The 20,382-nt window shown below is 36.0% G+C and overlaps 1 protein-coding gene across 1 annotated transcript in view; it reads left to right on the forward strand.

Annotated features, from left to right (window-relative positions):
- The first annotated feature begins 2,029 nt into the window (after positions 1 to 2,029).
- Positions 2,030 to 20,382, forward strand: part of LOC110693272 (non-canonical poly(A) RNA polymerase PAPD5-like) — a 35,989-nt gene continuing 17,636 nt past the window's right edge. The window contains exons 1-8 of the mRNA XM_021870435.1: positions 2,030 to 2,530; positions 12,199 to 12,311; positions 12,492 to 12,548; positions 13,648 to 13,743; positions 15,254 to 15,324; positions 18,399 to 18,441; positions 20,015 to 20,095; positions 20,200 to 20,259. Coding sequence (XP_021726127.1) covers positions 2,140 to 2,530; positions 12,199 to 12,311; positions 12,492 to 12,548; positions 13,648 to 13,743; positions 15,254 to 15,324; positions 18,399 to 18,441; positions 20,015 to 20,095; positions 20,200 to 20,259 — 912 coding nt within the window. The 5' untranslated portion in view covers positions 2,030 to 2,139. The remainder of the gene's footprint in view (positions 2,531 to 12,198; positions 12,312 to 12,491; positions 12,549 to 13,647; positions 13,744 to 15,253; positions 15,325 to 18,398; positions 18,442 to 20,014; positions 20,096 to 20,199; positions 20,260 to 20,382) is intronic.

Consider the following 20,382-nt stretch of genomic DNA (forward strand, 5'->3'; position numbering starts at 1 on the left):
CATTATCCAATTTTTGTTTAATACCATCATTGTACGATTTTTATCATTGTTATCATTGTACAGTTTTCTCAACTCAAGTATAATAATATGAAGTATGTATTATTCACATCCAAAGTCCAATTTGCCTTTTTTTTCCCGTTTTGTTATAATTTGTAAATTAATATAACAAAAACAAAATTAAACCAATTAATAATACAAAAATATATTTAATAAATCATAAACATTAAATTTACAAGTAATAGTATAAACTAAATATATAGATATAAATATTGAATATAAAAAATAATAAAACATAAATATTCAACTTAATAAATTTTATAACTTATAATTTTGTAACTTATAACTTATAAGTTATAATTATAATTTTATAACTTATAAGTTATAAATTTATAACTTATAAGTTATAATTATAATTTTATAAAATATAAGTTATAAACATTGATATACTACCTCTGTTTTTTTTTATGTGCAACTTTTGCCATTTTAGTCCGTTCACTATTATGTGCAACTTTCTATTTTCTTTCTATTTTTAGTAAACAAAAACCTGAAAATTACAAATTTACCCTTACTTAAAAATTCAGATTTTCTTAATGTTACCCTTATCTTATTTTAATCACAATAATTTTTTTATCTAATCTAAAATCATTAACCTAATTTTACCCACCCAGTTACTCATCTACCCACCACCCATTCACCCTCTTCATCTTCTTCTTTCTTCTTTTTCTCTCCTCCATCTTCTTCTTCTTTCTCTCTTCTCCAAAAATGTCAGGATATACCCACCAATTCACTCCCAAACACCCCAATTTCTCACATTCACTCAATTCATCACAATTCAGCAACTAACACTACTTCCCATTATAAGCCACTTCTTCCACCACCCTCTCACCAGAAAAACAAACCCCACAAACTCCAATTTCTAGAACATTCTTCTGCCATGGGAGGACCTTCAAGGTGGACCTTCACCTTCACCATCTTCATCCTCGCCATTACAATGATCTCAGTTCAAGCAGGCAACGAAATTCGACAACGAAATTCGCCGCTGCAAAATGGGATCTACACTTCCGATTTGTTTCGTTTTTCGTTTTTGTTTCATTTTTTATTGTTGATTATTGTAGATCTACAATTTTTATTGTTAATTTTCCGTTTTGTAAGCTTATTGTATGTTTTTGTATTGTAAATTTTCCGTTTTATTGTTAATTTTTATTGTTGATTATTGTATTTCTATTGTTAATTTTCCGTTTCATTGTTAATTTTCTACGTAGATCTACAATTTTTTTACTTTCAAAATTTCTGGGTTTTTTTTTGGGATTTTGTTCGATTTTTTCGGTTAGGGTTAGTATGGTGAGTTGGTTACGGTGGGGTGACTGTGTGGGTGGAGCTGCCGGATTTTTAGGTGGTCTGGGGGTGGGTCTGGGTTGGAGGTGGTCGGGGCTGGTGGTGGAGGGGAATATTAGATTTCTGGGTTTTTTGGTTAGGGAGGGGGCTGCCGGAAAAAGGAGGGAAAGACGTGAGGATGGTGGTGGTTTTGTGGGGGTGGTAGTGGTGGTGAAGGGCGGCGGCGGCGGTGGCTGGTTTTGGTGGTGGAAGTGGGTGGTTTGATTAATTATCCAAATATTCTCTCTCCACCTTAATTACATATTCCTATAATATATTAATCACCATTATACTTTCTTAAACTTTACCCTTCAATCTTTTGCTTCGTGAACCGCAATATGGCTCAAAGTTGCACATAAAAAAACCGGAGGTATTAATATAAGTTATAATTTTATAACTTATTAAAAAAATAAAAAAAATTGAAAACAGGCCAGCTCGACATACCAGCCCGCCAGGCCAGCACGCAGGCTGGCACGGCACGAGCCCGCCAGGCACGAAAGCCGTGCCAAGCTGTGGGCTGGCCTTTGAAAATCGCCGACACGACACGACACGAATACCTGGGCACGCCGCCACGTCGATGACCGTGGCCCGCCAGGCACGGCCCGCGACGGCCCGACACGACACGATGTCCAGGTTTAGTTGCAGTTAACTATTAATATAAAGTTTTCACAAATTATTACTCTCCCTAAAAAAAACCAAAGCAAAAGAAAAACCCTAGTTTTTTCCCAACTTAACGGAACTCTTTTTCACTGTATTCAGTACTGTATGAAACTGAAGGAGCAAAGAAGATCCAAATCAATTGCAATGGCGGTTGGCGAATACTCCTATGAAACCCTAAGCCCTTTCCTTCCTCCCTCCCCCGCCGTTGAAACCACCATTGCCGGCGGCGAAGACGCCGGCGACTACGTAGTGTTCCGCAATGAAATCTCTCTTACGTCATTGGAGCCCGCCTCCACTGACACCGCCGCAACCGATTACTTCTCCCTTGACGTCGATGATGCTTCGGATGAAGTAATTGATCCAACTCCTCCGCCTAAGATGGTTGCTGCGGAGGAGAGAGAAAATGATGCTGAACGGACACCGGAGTGGACGCTCGAGAGTGGTTGGTTTCGGGCCGATTGCCGGTTCAAGAGTCCTATGCTTCAGCTTCATAAAGGTAATTTTAGACAATTATATGATTAGTTTAATTTGTGCAATTTGTATCAAAGATTGTAGTTTTATTTTATGTGTAGCAAATATATGTATGTTATTTGTTTTGGTGTTATGGGTGATTATAATTTAGGAGTATAGCCCTTTTTTGGATTGTTATGAAGTAGAAGATTGTATATTGATATGGACATTATTGGGTATGGACTGTTAGGGAATAATTTTCTGTGTGTTGGGCATCAATTGTAATTTTGAGGATTGAAATATTTACTCGAGTTTCGAGGCGTGCAAATTTATCATTATGTGGGGTTGCTAACTTGCTATAAATTTTGCTAGAAGTTTCATGGGAACGGGAGTTTTTGGGAGAAAGTGATTTTTTTTATAGTTTGTGAGTTCATGCTACTGAGGATGAAACTATGAGTGAGGCATTCTGTTTTGCTTATTCTCCTCATTCTTACCTGGTGAATAGAAGACCAGTAGCCTGTCTTTTGGGCTTGTTTTAATCATATTTGCCATATTTGAATGGAAGCATACTTGACCTTGTTTTGTATAAGCAAATGGGATATGAGAATAGGCTATAGCAATCCGTGCTAAATTTTAGATGAGGAGTAAAGTTCAGACATTGCTTGCTGATTTGTTGCATGCAATTTTAGTAAAAGCAACAAATAAACCATTTATTGTGAGGCGTGACTTTCTTGTCGGTGCCTTATTAGTAGTGTTTTAAATACTATTATTTTACATCAATTTGAAGAAGCAGCATAAACGAATTGCTCTTCTTCTCTTCCTTGAATAACATGGGATGCAGGCGTAGATGTGGTCTGTATTGTGATAAGGTTAATATTCTGTATATGAGCTTTTACTGTCTGTAGAAGACTTTTCATGAAATTAACGCTTTATGGTAGACTTATCAGCTCTCAGTTGAACTCTATATTTGGTCATTCATGTGGTGTGAATGTTCAAGCATGAGAAGCTGGTTGTTGTTGGGCTCTATGAATATTCACAAGAAGGCATCATCATTGTTGGGTATGGGCTTTTAAGGACTAAAAGACTAATTTCATGCGTTTTGGGCATCAATTGTAATTTTGATGATTGAAATGTTTACTCGAGTTTCGAGGTGTGCAAATATTTCATTAAGTGGGTTGCTAACTAACAAGCGTTAAAACGGTCGCACATTCTACACTCCATCAAACACATTATTAACAAACTCCTCACAAACCAAGCATAATGACAAGTAAGGGTTCGGTCCACAAAGAACGGAGTATTAATTGCTAAAGACTTTAATACCTAAGCTAATTCGAAATCGGTAGTCGAAAGGGAGACTATTAACAAGTAAACTACAACTAAGGATATAAATCAAGCGATTAAAAGCACTAGGTGAATGAGATTCACTCAACCATGGCAATTAGGCAAATAGGTAAAATAGAGACAAAGGGGTAGCAAGGACCATATGAAAGATTAACCTCATGCAATAGGAAAACAACTCACACTACTAAACTTGGATTCCTCATTAGTTTAGCAACAAGAGATTCATAGTCAAATTGCAATAAGTAATGAAATACCCAATCCACATTTCCATGTCAAACTAAGTATAACATGCCATCAAGTTCTAGAGTCAAGGTTAGCTACTCCTATCATGGAGAACTAACAAGCAAACTCACACAATCAATTTAATCACAACCCAACGTCAAAACTACTCCTAAATCTACATATCACGGGCTTCACCCAACCCCTAGCTAGATGACTACTAACTTCTCATTTCAAATAGCATAATAACTAAAGTTAGGGTTTCAACTAGCTCAACAAACTTGGAATAGTACCTTGCTAAAAATAGAACTAACATTCAATAACAATCATCAAAGAACTAAAAGGGATTCAAATAACAAGCTATAAAATAATAAATAAGAAACTAAGTAAAGGGGAATGAGAAAAGTTACTAAAATGAAGCTTCAAAATCTTAATTACAAATGTTGCCAATCTTGAAAATATTCTTGAATGCTAATGCAAAGTGTCAAATTTGATGAAATCTAAGCAAAAATTTAAAGGAAATTGTTTAAAACCAAACAAGGGTGCTATTACAAGCTTTTCTTTCTAGAATCTAGTGTGCTGAATTTTGAAATGTGAAAAATGTTTTTTTTTTTTTATTTTTATTCTCTCTCCTCTTTGTTGTTTTAATCTGATTTCGGGTACGGGTCGCAGCAGAGAGGCGCGGCCGCGCCTGCTCCAAAGATGGGTATCACGGGATTGGGCCAGCTCAAGTGGCGCGCCCGCGCCCTAGGTGGTGGCCCGAGCTAATACCCTGGTGCAATGTCTTCGATCCTTGCTCTAGTTCCTTCCTAATCCGAAGCAACGACAATAATCTGCAATTACAAAACAGGAAGGTAAAGCATAATACAACGAAGGGGGAAGGGAGTAAAGACTACCTAAACCATATAAAAACACATTACGCAACACATAGGTGGACTACTCAAATTAGGCAAAACATAGCAAAAGCACACTACAATGAACCAAATTATTACTAAAACTACTAGAAAAGACTACCTTACGAGTGACATACATTTCACTCATCAAATTCCCCGAAGCTAAATCTTTGCTTGTCCTCGAGCAAAGCTAAGCTAAAGACAAAGAAGAATAAGACAATTATTCAAACATAAGAAAATAGAAAAGAAGGGAAAAAAGTATACACTAACTCACTTTCGTAAAAATCACGGTTGTTTTTAGCGTAAAGAACAAGCCTTTTAAACCTCAAAATCGCCCATAGGGATGTGTATGCTCTCGTGGCGGTTTCCTAAGAGTTTAACCCTTAACTCTACATGCAAGCATAATAATCACAAGGCAAGGCATAAGCAATGAGAATACACAATGAATGCAAAGCTTTCTAAATAGATAATGGTAAGCATACTCCAAGATGTTTGAGGTAAGAAACACAAATTAAGCTAAGCGTAGAGAACTAAAAAGTATACCATTCACCTTTCACCCCAAACAATCTAGCCACAATCTCTCCACTAGCTTCAAGTCAAACCTTAGGTAAGCTTCTCATGATTCCTCGAAGGAACCGGAAAAATATAGAAGTTAAGCCATAAATGAGAAGGGTATCTCGACATCTTAGCTATGCATAACCTCTCTATAAGCTTGAAAACTATCTCCCTACACCGATGAAGACTAGACTCTCTAAGGTCAAAAGGTCTTTAAAGGTTTTATGGAAGGTTTAGAATGTGAAGTGGAGGAAAAATTTTGAAATTTGTGGGGTATTTGTGAAATGAAATAGAGTAGTGATGTGTATATGACGAAATATAGGTCAAAACACAAAGTACCAAGCAATGTACTCAAAAAGTTGTCTCCCCTAAGCTTATTTGCGAACATAACAAAAGAATATATACAAGGGGTACGATCAAGTCCATCCCCCTCAAACTAGAATGGAGCATTGTCCCCAATGATCATCAACTAGAAAGGAATGCTTGATTTTCTTCTTTCTTTTTGGATTTTTCTCTTTTCGTCCTTTTTTTTTTTTTTTTTTTTTTTTTTTTTTTTTTTTTTTTTGGTTAAAGGCTACTTATAAATTGTAGCAATAAGAAACTACACATAGCGAGTCAAAACTACGCTTGATTTATATCCTTAGTTGTAGTTGTTAATCGCCTCCCTTTCGACTACCGATTTCGAATTAGCTTAGGTATGAAAGTCTTTAGCAACAAGTTTCCGTTCATCAACGAGCAACCCCATTAGAACAAGGAAAGGAAGTAGAATAACAGAGGAAGGGGAAATGGAAGAGGAAGCAAGCATAATCAAATATTTGCCAATCGACAAACAAGTGGTCGTTAGATATAACATCAACGACCCCCAAACCCACGAGGTGTTAATAGCAAACATTCTCGAACCATTCAACTTCCACTATACTCCAACTATCCTAAAGCACACCAAAAGAAATAAAAAGAAAGAGGAAAAGATCTCACCAAAGACGCTTGGCAAGCATATCCAAGCAATAGCACGCATCCCAAAAGAGGTGAGTATCCAAAGAAAGAAAGAAGAAGAAACAAAAAGACAAACTATATATACAAAGGGTTAGCACAAATGAGGGTGAAAAGGAAAGCAAATACGAAGGAAAATCAGAAAATAAAATGAAACCCTCATTCCCTTTTTTTTTATGGCTTTTATTTTTGCTTCACTCTAAACTAATCTAACACTGACAAATTTTCTTAATCTCCTCAAAAATCAAAATCATCATAAAAAATCATCGAACAATATATACACGTACCTCTATGGACCAGGCCTTGTATATCCAATCGAAGCTCTTCTAGCTCATGTAAATCCAACCATCTTTGCTCTCCTGCACTTGCCAAATCGAAATTTATTTTCTTTATGGCCCATTGTGCTCGGTGCTCAAGCTCCACCGGAAGATGACAAGATTTGCCATACACAAGTCGGTATGGGGTTGTGCCTATACGGGTCTTGAATGCCGTTCTATATGCCCAAAGAGCATCATCAAGTTTTTCCGTCCAATATTTTCAATTCCTTGCAACCGTCTTCTCAAGAATCAACTTAATTTGACGATTGGACACTTTCGCTTGCCCACTTTGATTAGGTGGTAAATATCTATGATTGTCATTCCTAGGTCTATTATCATAAGACTAAGCATTGACATGTTCATTTTCAAGCTCATTACCATCTTCATTTTGGGGTTGGGATTGAGAATCATAATTGCAAGAAGAGATATCATGATCATAAGACCCACAATTATCACAAAAGAGACATCCACTATGTATGCTATTAGAAGTAGGAGGGTTTGAACTCATACCTCTCCCCTTAAATTAGGAAAAAATGCTCTTGGCGTGAAGAGGAGGACTCAAGCTTCGCTTTGATTGATGACATCTCCTTTCCAAGGTTGGTGATTTGAGATGTCAAGTTGTTTATGGCATTAAGGTGGTCTACGGAGTAAACCGCACCTCCACTCTTGCTTGAAGACTCTATCTCTCCATCTTGCCAATCCATGTGGTGTCTCACAACATCTTCAATGATTTCCACCACTTACTCTTCCGTCTTGTTCATTATTGGGCCATTGGCTCCAGCATCCAAACTAGTTTTACCTTGGCGGCTCAAGCCTCCATAGAAAATTTGAAGCACTTGGTATGTAGGAATTCCATGATGAGGACATTCCCTTTGATACTCCTTGTACCTCTCTGATGCTTCATATATGGTCTCACTAGATCTTTGTCGGAAACCTTGGATTAGAGCTCTTGCAACGACCGTCTTCTTTTGAGAGTAGAATCTCCCTGGTGACTTTATCCCAAGTTCGTAGGGAATTAGGTCTCACTTTCTTCTGAGAAGTGAGAAGGGGAAAAACTTTAGTCTCACAAATTGTTGAGTAACCCCATTCACCTTGATGGTGTTGCAATACTTCTCAAATTCGTTCAAGTGCGCTAGAGGGCTCTCATGCTTTGCTCCACTAAATTGCTTTCTCTTAATTAGATTTATCATTGCGGGCCGGATCTCAAAGTCATTGGCCGGGGTATTTGGGGTAGCAATCCCACTTGGAGCTCTATAAGCTCCCGAAGTTCCCAACTCCTTTAAAGGTCTTGGAGGTGGTAGCGGATTGTCACCCATTGGATTTCTTCTTTGTCTCTCGAGGTTAAACTCTCTTCATGGGGAAGTGGAGGACTGCGAACGGGATCTCCTTCTTCTTCTAAAAGTTTGTTCAGGGATTGTAAGGCATCAAATCTCAGTTTTGAGTCCTGTGCATACACACTCAACAAGTGCAATTAGTAGCAAGGCTACAAGTGTAGCCAAAACGAAAACTCTCTCTCTTTTTTTTTTTTTAGTGAACTAGACTCAAGCAATCAAATAGCCAATAACACCGTTCCCCCGCAACGGCGCCATTTACAAAAAAAAAAATTAACAAATAATCCGGTTCGTCTCGAGAGATTTTCGATAGATTTTCGCACAAAAGGTTAAGGTACTCGGAATTCCCTTGTTATTTTTCATATCTTTTGATTTTTTTGAAGCAAGGATTTCGGTTATCTTTTACTGTTATTGTGGAATTTTGTTCATTGTTTTTTATTATTGTTGGTTATTATTGATTATCATTTGATATTGTTGGAAATTATTGCTGGGATTGTTGCTGGATATTTGGTTGTTATTGTTGGTTATATTTGTTAAAACAGGTACATTGTAGTTTGTGTAGGTTGTGGTTGGAATTAGCTGGAGTTGCCTTGTGTTGAAAAAAAAAAGTAGTCATGAGTTCTTTGAGGATCGGAAAAAAGAGGAAAACCACAAAATCGGGACAATCGTCCCAAAACCCTGGATAAGATTACTATTCTGTATGAACTTTTATTGTCCGTAGAAGACTTGTCATGAATTTAAAGCTGTATGGTAGACTTATCAGCTCTAAGTTGAACTCTATATTTGGTCATTTAAGTGGTGTGAATGTTCAAGCATATGAGATGTCTGAGAAGCTGGTTGTTGCTGGGCTCTATGAATTCACAGGAAGGCATTATTATAGTAACATATAAGGCTATGTTGTTTATGAAGTAAGGCACCATAACTGTAGTGAATTTGCAAGAAGTTTGTCTTTTTATTATCTTTTAGTTTTCTTTTGCGTGCTATAAAGAATTCTGAAGATGTTATGCCTTGTCAATGTGATGTTGAGCCTGGTGTACTATTGGGAATTACTTCCTTAGGTTCTATTTAATTGCAACCAAACCAAATGGCACACAATCATAGAAAGAGGAGAGAGGAAGTGAGAAAGGTATGGGATTTGCTAAATTAAGAGGGTGATTTGCTGGCAAAGTGGTATAGTTTTGGAATTAAGAATGAAACTAGGTGGTATGGGGTTGGAGCTTGATGTCTATGATTATGTTTTTGGTGTAGTTCATTAATGCATATAATTTTCATCCGCCAAAAACAAAATTATTGCTATGGGTTTCAACCATTCCAAACCCCTATCTCATATGGTAATCCGCAATTCATTTACCTGCTTAGTTCCCCTGTTGATGATAGGGAATAAAAGCATGAGGGGTTAGGTATATGAGGGGGCATTTGGTTCGACATATGATATCGAATATGGGGTTTGGTTTCAAATTCTTAGGTTTAATATGATTGATACCTAGAAATCCATTCCTGATTCCATTTATTTGATCTTGTTTATATAAAACTCAAAACCTTAAGAATTGAATTCTCATTTTAGCTACCCTTTATCCTCTCCAGATTCATGTATGCCTACTGATTCCAACTTTATCCTCCCTCCTTCCCCTCCCCGTATTTTGTAAACCATCCAGACCATCTGCTACTCCATTAATGCCTAACTCTCCATCCTCTTCATCCTTTATCTTGTTGCCTATGTGCTATGTCTTGCCCTCTCCTCTGACTAGATGCCTTGATAGTAGAATAAGGTGAAAAAAGTTTACTTTTAATGGCTGTTTTTTACCATCTAATTTCTAGATCTAAATTTTGGTGATAATAAATGGCCACACAAAGATTTAGAAATTAGATGTGTTGACAAGGGTCATTTGCTTTGGGGATGGTGGAGGTTATTTTGGCTAGTTTTCATGGAGTTAAAGTGTATGAGATGTAGATGGCTAGGGATGTTGTGAAATTGTTGGGGGCTGAATGCTGAGAAAAATTGTAATTAGCAATTGTTCTTTATTTTTTTGTAAAAAAAAGTTTTTCCTAGAATTTGATGGGTTTTCTCCTAATCCACCTCCCTTGTGTGGTTCTGATTTTTATAGTGGTGGAGGTTATGTTGCTTAGTTTTCATGAAGTTGAAGTGTATGTGATGTAGATGGCTAGTGATGGCGTGAGATTGTTGAGGGCTAGATGCTGAGAAAAAGATTAATTGGTAGTATTTTTTTTTTTCTGAATTTTTTTTTTCATAGAATTGCCCAATTCTAAATTTCTAAGGATGGGTTTCCTCCAAATCCACCTCCCTCATGGGATTCTAATTTGGCAGTGGTGAAGGTTATGTTGGCAAGTTTTTAGAATTAAAGTGTAAGGGATCTGGATGGCTAGTGACAATGTGAAATTGTTGAGAGCTAGATGCTGGAAACGTGTAATTAGCAGTTGGATTCTAATAAAAATTTAATTTCATGTAATTTTGCCAATTCTAAGGATGGGTTTCCTCCAAACCCACCTCCTCACTCGTTCAGCAGTATGAGAACTGATACGTCGGGGGGATTTTGATGGTGGGCTCCACAGGTATGAAAGCTGTAATAATTATGAACCAAACAAGGAGTATGGGTTTTGGTGATTCCAATCCCATACAAACCCATATCTTATAGCTAACCAAACATCCCCTAAGTGTTTAGTTACTTGTTCAACTGGTATTTCATCAAAGCAAAATTACTAAATTTGACATGATTGCAACTAATGTAACATTTTCGAAGAGTGAAAATGTTTAATGAAACAGAAATGGAGAGAGTATTATTGTTGGGAGGCAGTACTCAGTAGTCAACAGATTAGTGAAGGTTATAGAATATGTGGCTGCATGTGTGTTTATGATCTTCTCTGAGTAATGTTGAATCTGCAGTAATCCTTGCCTACTTTAATGATTTTTCCTTTTATTTTACCTCAAACCATCTGTGTGTTGTTGACTATTGTGGGCAGAATATGAGCTCAAGGTTTTAGAATATTATAGTTCCCAAATTCCCAAGTAAGATGCTCAGTTATGGCTTGTCTATACATTTTTCTAAATATCCCTCTGCTGTTTTGCTTTCCAAAAAAAAAAAAAAGTTAAGAAGACAGGCTGGATTAATTGTGTACTTGTATTAGAAATCTTTGGGGTGATGATTTCTGAAAAGGAAATGTACCAATTTTGGAAATCAAACTTGTTCCATGTAAGAAATGAATTGCCATCTTGAAAGAGATCTCTACCTACAATGAGAAAGATTTAGGGGCCTCTTGCAAGCTTTTTCCTGGCCTTTGTAGGCCATGTTTTGCCACAATAAGGCTATGTAGGTAAATTACTATGGTGGTGAATTTATAAGTGGTTGATGAGTGCTGATGGCTGATGAAGGCAAAGCTACGCTGCAACCCTTTGTTCATTCTCTATTTTCCTTGCTAAATAGGCGAGAAGGGTCAGTGAACTTGCTATTGAACCTATAGCCAATATGAGGGTCAAGAAAATTTTGCTGAAATTGGTGTAATGACATTGAGTCTTCTTCTAGGTCACTAGTGAATTTTGTGTATTTTATTTAATGGGATTAAAATTTTGGACTTGTTTGCTGCAATTGCTGTTGCCGGTTGATTGTCTGCTGCTTTCCTGGACCTAGTCCTAGATTTGCCAAGTTGAGTTGACTTGTTGAAGGACTAGAGCTAAGAAGAAACTAAGGCATGCACTTCTTGTAAATAAGAATACTTGGGCCACATCTTTACCAACAGGAATGGTAGTTTAGGATCCTTTTAGCAGTTTATATAATGAGAAATGTATATAATATGTTTGTTTTGTTTTGCCTCCACTCTGTTATTGAAGGACCAAGGTTTGTTGCATCTTCTTTCAATATTAATAAACTCCTAAAACAATAAACTTTTCTCCCCCACTATACACCAGGTTCTTTTTTACAAAGAGATTTAACTTTCTGAATGTATGAGTGCTATGTTCTGTGTTGCATCTTTAAATTTGAAATACTTTTATGATTGTATAACTAGTGGAATAGAGAATTTGCTTATAATATGACCTTTGACTTGGCCTCGCAGAGATCCTGGACTTCTGTGATTTTCTCTCCCCAACTCCTGAAGAAGCTGCAGCACGCAATGCAGCCATTGAACGTGTGTCTGATGTTATCAAATATATATGGCCCTATTGCAGGGTATTTTTTATTCTCATACATGGCTTTGCCTTTTTTATTTTTTATTCATTTATTGTTGCACCTTCCTATTGCAGGGTATTTTTGATTCTCATACATGGCTTTGCCTTTTTTATTTTTTATTCATTTATTGTTGCACCTACAGATCTTCTAAGTGTGGTTCATTATTCTATTGGTTTTCAGGTAGAGGTTTTCGGGTCATATAGAACAGGGCTCTATCTGCCATCAAGTGACATTGATGTATGTATGTTGCCTCCTTTTTTCAGGCTTAGTTCCTTCAGCCATTCAGTTTGTTAGTTTCATAGAAAAAAAATTGTGGATGCGGTCGCGTTGTCGCGAGAACGGCTTGTAACTGACGAATATAACGGATCGCGGCAAGCGCGGTGTGAATTTTTCGAATAAATTCACATTAATGGATTAAGTGGTGTTTATAGTCTTTAAGTTAAAAATGTATTCTTTAAACATAAAATAACCATATTTATCAAAATAAAAGCAGGTAACATATTTGGTGAATAAAAACTACTAAATATCATGTTTTATAGACTATATAATCAATTTCTAATATATTAAACCGATGTAACGGGTTAAAAAACGTTCTAACACGGTGAGTCACCGTTACAAAACGGATGACTCGGGGTGAAAGATGTGTTTTTTGTCGCGGCGTTATATGACGGGGTTTTGCGGAACGGCAAATCCAAAATCCGTTACATAACGGCAGTTATATAACGGAACGACCGAGTTTTAATTCCATGGTTAGTTTATTTTTCTGTTTAATTCAACACTCTATTATTTAGTTAATCTAGTGAAGCATTCTTACTAATATGTGTTTATTGGGCAATTAATGAGTAGTCATGTGATAATATGTAATTAAAGAGCTCTTACTCTTAGTATGTTTGCCTATGAGATAAGATGTACGGCTGTATGCTTGAGTAAAGCCTAGTTTTGTAGATCATTCAAAACAATTTATATAACAGACTAACACTAGAGCTGTGATGTACTCCATGTTGCTGTTTACTGTTTACTTCAGATCCATCCACTACCTATTTTCTACCTATTCGGGGGTGGGGGTGGGTGGCTCATGGGTGTGTGTGTGTGTGTGTGTGTTTTTAAAAGATAAATATGGGATTATGAAATTTTTTTGGCCTTACATTAGCTATAACCCCACAAGGGGCCAGGAATATATAAATTCATTCTTATAGCTGGATAAAAAAAAATTGAAAAAAAATTGTTCCCGTATAATAGGAACCATTTTTTTTTTCTTAAAATTTTTTGCTGTATGACTTTGATGCGTTAAAATTTTGTTGTGTACGTCTAACATAAGTTTTGTTGTTAACTGCAGGTTGTGATTCTCGAATCAAATATCAAAACTCCACAAATTGGCTTACAAGCTCTGTCTAGGGCATTGTCACAAAAGGGTATTGCGAAAAAGATGCAGGTATATGCCATTTCAAGAATTTAGCACAAATGTAGTTAGTATGAGTAGTTGTGGTATTGTTTTACCGTTATCTGAGATCATTATTAATATTTGGAAACACTCAATCAGCTAACTTGTAAAGGAGCAAGGATATTGAGTTGGTATCATTATATCTGGAGAATGGATTTGTAGTCACTGAAGTCTTACATGGCACATTTGCCTTTTAAGTTAGTCTACTCTTAATTTTTTCAAGTTATTATCTTCGGAGTTCTAATCGAGGATTAATACTTGGAAGCCGAGTAGCTGGAGAGAGTGGAAGAGTAATAGGTATAAGTTTCCCATAGGTTTTGGTGGCCAATGGATGATTACAAGTTTCTCCTATTTGTTATCCTTTTATGAAACATGAAAAAGGTTCACATGCTTTTATATATATTTTTTATACTGAACTTATGGATGTAACTACTATCAGGAAACATATCCAAGAATGATTCTGGCTTAGTGTTTTAATATGTGCATGAAATACATGGTTCTTTTTTTTAACATAGATGACCCTAGTCTTTGAATTTCCTGTTAATCTGCCCTCTCATCCCTAACACACTGGTCACTGGTGCTGAACTTCTGACCAATGCCTTGTTGTTTCTTGCCGTCAAACTATATTACTCACCACTAAGTAGACCTGCCATAAACCAACCCAAAATGAAATTGATTTGAGAAAAGTGGGTTTGTCCTCTGCACTATTTACTTGATACATCCTGATTCCTCTTATACTTTACATGAAAACGTTGCATGAAAGGCAAAGAAATGAGATCATGTGAATGTTCCTACACAAGTCATCATGAGCTATTTGTATCCATGGAGCTGACTTTCATTGGACTCATTTATCATTTGTATGATTGGATCTGGCTATGAAACTTTATTACGACATGATTTTATGAGACACATTTTGCATATTACAATGCCATGGTTACATCTGTCCTACTCAAAGAAAGGAATGGAATGGGCATCTTAAAACTGTCCTCTGGCTGGTCAAACCTGGATATAAATGCTTTGAGTCCTAACATTTGATCCTTTCTTGAAGTTACTGGCTAATATTTGGCCCAAACATGGCGATACCATATCAAATCCTACTGTATGACAGGTCCACTCATCACCTCACTTTACTCAGTGATTCTCTCTATCAAGGTGCTGGATAATTTTCTGTAGTCTGTAGTTCACAGGGACTCTTCTTCTCTCCTTGGGTCAACTTCTTTAGTGTAATCCAACAAATTAATATATACTAACATTTACTTTTGTATAAAGTCAAAATGTTGCCATAATCAAAGGACGGGGAAGTATTATTTCATTCTCCGATTCAAAAAGGAAATCGTTTTGTGGAATTGTGCTTTCTGAAATTTTGTTAATAATTTTATTTTCCATTTTAATTTATGATCATGAGTACCTCTTATAATTGGAATTTGCTTAATCAATTTGTAATTTCATTTTTATGTATACTGGACACACAGTATTTAACATGCTGTGAATGGATTTTCAGGTGATTGGTAAAGCTAGGGTGCCGATTATTAAATTTCTGGAGAAGGTGACTGATGTTGCATTTGACATTAGGTGGGGTCAAAATCTCTTTGTAACACTTCTCTTGTCTTTATTAGTTTATTTACAAGATTTAAGTTACTTTTTGTTGCCCTCATTCTGTGTCTTGAACCTAATCTTGTGTTTAGACTTATCTCTCAATTAAATGAATGGAAAGTATGATACTGCTTTGGCTGTAATACTGTAAGTTTTGTGGGTAAATCTTTTCCTGAGTACCTTTGTTTTTACTGGTTTCTTCCCAATTTCCCAATTTCTGTTTTTTTTTTTTCTTTTCCCTTTCAGTTGATTACTTATCTTCTCTTGAGTAGTCTTCTATTGCTTGCTCATGTGTTGCTTTTTCGTGAGCAGCAATTGGTTCTAGGCAGACTAGAATGTGAAAGCTCGTTTTGTAGCAGTATTTTCTGCTCTTTGTGCTGTCCTATTGCTTAGTTGTCCTCTATGTTGGGAGTGTGTGAATTGGTTTGTGTAATGCTTGGTTGTATTCTACTGTTGGGAGTTTTGGATCTGGTATGTCAGAGTGCTATGCTATTCTACTGTTGGGAGTTTTGGATCTGGTATGTCAGAGTGTTTGTGTGTGTGTGTGTGTCTATGTTGTTTAATGTGAAAAGGAGTATGAACCAATTACTAGATGTGCTTGTGACAGTGGGCGGGGGTGCTGTTTGGCAGAACATAGTGTTTTTAATGATGAGTTTGGCTCTGGCTTGCCTTATATAGTTGATACTTGCTCAATATTCCCAACACTGAGATTCTTATTATACAAATCACCGCTACCAAGAGTTTGACTTTGGCATTATTGTATATGTGAATCACACCGTTTCTGTATTGTTGGCGCCTGGACCTTTTAATTCTAAGACTTGAATATCTTTTTCTAAATTCATTTGTCTACCACCCCTGATCATCTGTTACACAATACTTTGCCTGGTTTCTTTACTTGTTTGTAATGCAATATAAAGGCTTCTGAAATTTAGTGACTATAATATGACAAAGTTTTATTAATGATGGAATTTCAATATTTTCTATTCTCGTAATGAGTTAATTAAAAGATTTTGTGGCTGCTTTTATCTTAACAGCTTTTAATGGCAGTCACTTGTTATGTAATGACACGTTGATGGGAATTTCGGAAAAGAATATTTTCTTTACTGATAAAATTATCTCATCTTCTTCTGTAACTGAATGGCCTTTATTTGCTACCTGTGTATGCTTGGATATGATCCTTGGATTATAATCGAAAAACATTCTAAAGAACTCTGATCTGCCAAATATTTTTAACAATTTTGGCACCTTTGAAGATTCCAAATAGCATAGCACGTCATGCCTTGGCTGGTTTTGCTTCAGGAGTTAAGTTAATGAAAAAGGGAAAGAAATGTTCATCTCTTGTTAATTGTATGACTTTCTTTTTCCTGGAAGCTATCTAAGGCTTGTGCAGTATTGTTTCCATGTTTGTGTAGGGTACTATAGAGGGAATTAATATGTAATTCTAGAGCTTCTGGCTGACTGCTGTTTTTTTGAGATTCCTGGTTTGTGGTTATTTGGTTGTGGTTTTGCCCTGTAGAATATATGGATATTCTGTTGTCTTTATGGTGGGAATCAGATGATGTGTTCTGTAGTACTTGCCTTGGCTTTAATTGGGTTTTGGGACTATCATGCACCTACGAATTAAGAGAATATTCTTCGGTTATTTTGTTCTGGTTTCCACTCAATATCATGCGCCTTGTTTTTTTGTTTATTTTTTTTTTCGTTTTTTTTTTTTTTTTTTTTTTTTGACAAGGTAATTTCTGCAGAGGGCTGGATTGTTCTGTTTGAAAGCCTCCCTTTTGCTTTCTTTCTTAATTTGATTCCTCAGTTTCCTCTGCTTGGATGCAAAGTTTACAAAATGACTAGCCTTTTGACTTTGGATATTATCACAAAGGCTCTTGAGGTTGTCTGTATTTTATGTTTGTTATGGAGTCATAAATGATATTGCTTTTCTGAATATGGTTCAAAAGAAATCTTACATCCAATCACCTATGCGTGGTGGGCATGGTAGCTGTTCAGGGATTTTTTTTGGTAATGTTGATTATGATGCATTAGAAATTTTGAGGTTGCTTGTGGTGTTAATAAATACGGGAAACAATCTGCATCTTGCTGATTATGTTGGTGAAGATAATTATTGTACTTGTGGATTCTATTTTACATGGATATTTCGCCAAACTTGCTGCATTCGTGTTGGACATGGGTGTGATACTTTGAAGATTAGCAGAATTTTTTTGGAAAACTAGATGTATCAGTGTCAAAGTGCCAAAGAACGTCTTGTGAGTTTGACACTTTTTGGTGAGTCTGAGTAACATAGCATCTATGTAAAGGAATCAGTGGATCATCATAAGGAAGGTGTATGAGCTGCTCTTATTATCCTGGTTTAGGTGTGGACTTGTGGACCAATTATATATTTATATCTTGACTTTTTGGCGATGGTCCTGTATATGGATTGTGGGATTGAGTTTTCGTCTACTCATTTTTCCTTTTAGGAGACTAGTGATGCATTGAGTCACTGGCATGATGTTTTATTTTTTATTGTAACCCTCCTTTTGAATAAAGTTAACACCTTCTTGGTAGCTTAAAGTACTATTCTGTTTTGCCTATTAAAATAAAAATGTAGGCTGGAATGATCGAAACATTCCGTTTGAGGCTACCAAATGACTTCCAGTAGTTTCATAGGAAGAAAAATTAGGAGTGGTGGTTGGAGAGGTCTAATGCATTAATTTCAGTTTATTGGAAATTAAACCTTCACCACTCAAGCCATCACCCTGTAATCATCTGAAATATCAAGTCATCAGTCTACTGCTCTTAAAAAAAGTTATTTGATTATGTAGTATAAGAGAGTTGGTGAAAAGCTTGATTGGGAAATAGTAAAAAAAACATGAGAAGAAAAGATGGTCAAGGTGTATGCAATAAAGTATAATACTAAAATGTGCCGGCCACTTCAATGAAGTACCATGTGATCCTTATATTCTGGATGTGAAAATGAATTGATTAGTAAATTTTGGATTATAAATGTTTACTTGATCATATCTTCATTTGCTTTGGAATCTAATGGATTTTTGCTGTTGTAGTTTTGATGTTGACAATGGTCCCAAAGCTGCTGAGTATATCCAGGTTTGTGAATCCTATTTCTCATAGAAAGTTCAATATTCTATTATGTAGCTATTCTTCTAAAAAGTCATAATATTTGCAGTTTTTAACTATTATATTAAGACCATCATCCTTTACAACTACCTATTAGTCCTTGTTATTAGTTAAAACTTATATTCACTATTCAAATTTCCTACGTAATTACTCTCTCTTTTCTTTTTTCTTCTACCCTCTTTCCATTGAATTCCAGAAGTACTGAACAAAAGTTTACAACTTTTGCGGTAATTGTAAATTGCAATGGGTTAATTGAACATTTTCTCCCAATGATTAATCCAAAGAATAGAACTATTACTATCAATTGAATAACTATCTCAAGATTCTCAACAATTGTAAACCCCGATTTGAAACTCAATAGATTTTTAATTTTATTATGTTGGAAAATGAAAATTACCAAGTTTTTCAATTTGCTGCATGAATGTTGAAAGATGGTGGAAATTGAGTAAAAGTTTTTGAATTTCAATGGAGTTTGTTGGACTTGTGAAGAGAAGAAGATTTTGAAAGGGGAGGGAAATTTTGTTAAGCGAGGTTTATCATTAGAAGCTGCTAACGATTTCTGTCTTTTGGTAGTTTTGCTCGAATCAAGACTTGATAAATGGTAGTTGTTTAAATAAACACAATTATTAGGCAATTGTTTTCAAACCTCGATAACTAATATGTAGTTTGTTCTGAATTACCTAATTTATTTTTGGAGAAGTGAATAGCATGTCTTAAAAACTAGCTAATTCAATCTGATGAGCTCTAAACCTTTTGGATGTAAGTAGCTGCCTTCATTTTTATGATTAAAATATTCAAATATTTGATCTGTCTGCTCAGATTGTATCACTATTCTGTGAAATGGGTAGTTTGGGACGTACATTCCTTGTTTGATAAATTGCACAATTTGAAGATACAGACTGGAATGGTGATCTTAACATTTGGAGACTTTCAATGGCTGGCTGTGTCCCAAAAGAGTTCTCTATATGATAATTGGCTGATGTGACATTATTGGGTTTCTGTTTGGCTATAATTTGATTTATTTTTTACATAAATTGCTTCAGCTGTCCAGACTTGTGATGTATGGAAAATGTAGGAAGATATCTGGATCATATCCTTACTTTATCCTTGTGGGTGAAGCAAGTAGATGTGTTTGGAGGCATCCTTAGGCACCAAAGACAGTTGTTGAATATGGGAGCTTCCAACCTGGATGCAACAAATGGATAGATAAACCCAATATTTCTCTGTTTCTCATTCCATTTGGTTCCCCGCCTTGTAGCATCCATGTAACTCTTTACTTTCAGGGACTGGGTTTTGGATCAAGATTTAATTGATGCATGGCTATTATTTCACACCATAATAAGTATTAATAACTTGAAGTTTGCCGCATACCTTGTATTGGATATAAAATCTTGAACACTAATCCACTCTTAAATGATGGGTTTTTCAACGTTTACTACCATCGATTTTAATTTAATTTCTTGCTTTACTGATTTGGCTACATTTATCATTTTTATTGTCTAATATGAATAGCTCAATAATATATTTGTAATATATTTCCCAGGATGCAATATCAAGGTTGCCTCCCTTGCGGCCTCTCTGTTTGATTCTTAAGGTTTTCCTGCAGCAGAGAGAGTTGAACGAGGTACAGTATTGCACTTTAACCTATGCATCAATGTGCTGTCTACTTCTTTTCAATGCTTGGGAGTTGAAGTTCCATTTGACTTCATGATCTCTGCTCAATTATAGGTTTACTCTGGAGGAGTTGGCTCTTATGCACTGCTTGCCATGCTGATTGCTATGTTGCGAGTAAGTGAAACTTTAATCTTTAGAGTTGGTGAATAGGAGGATTTATTGTATTGTTTTTGTGTGAGGCCATAGAGATTCCATTGTAAGTATACAGAGCAACGAACCAATTTGATTACTTGAAGT

The sequence above is a fragment of the Chenopodium quinoa genome, unplaced genomic scaffold (assembly GCF_001683475.1).
Source record: "Chenopodium quinoa cultivar QQ74 unplaced genomic scaffold, ASM168347v1, whole genome shotgun sequence".
In the NCBI taxonomy this organism is placed as follows: domain Eukaryota; kingdom Viridiplantae; phylum Streptophyta; class Magnoliopsida; order Caryophyllales; family Amaranthaceae; genus Chenopodium; species Chenopodium quinoa.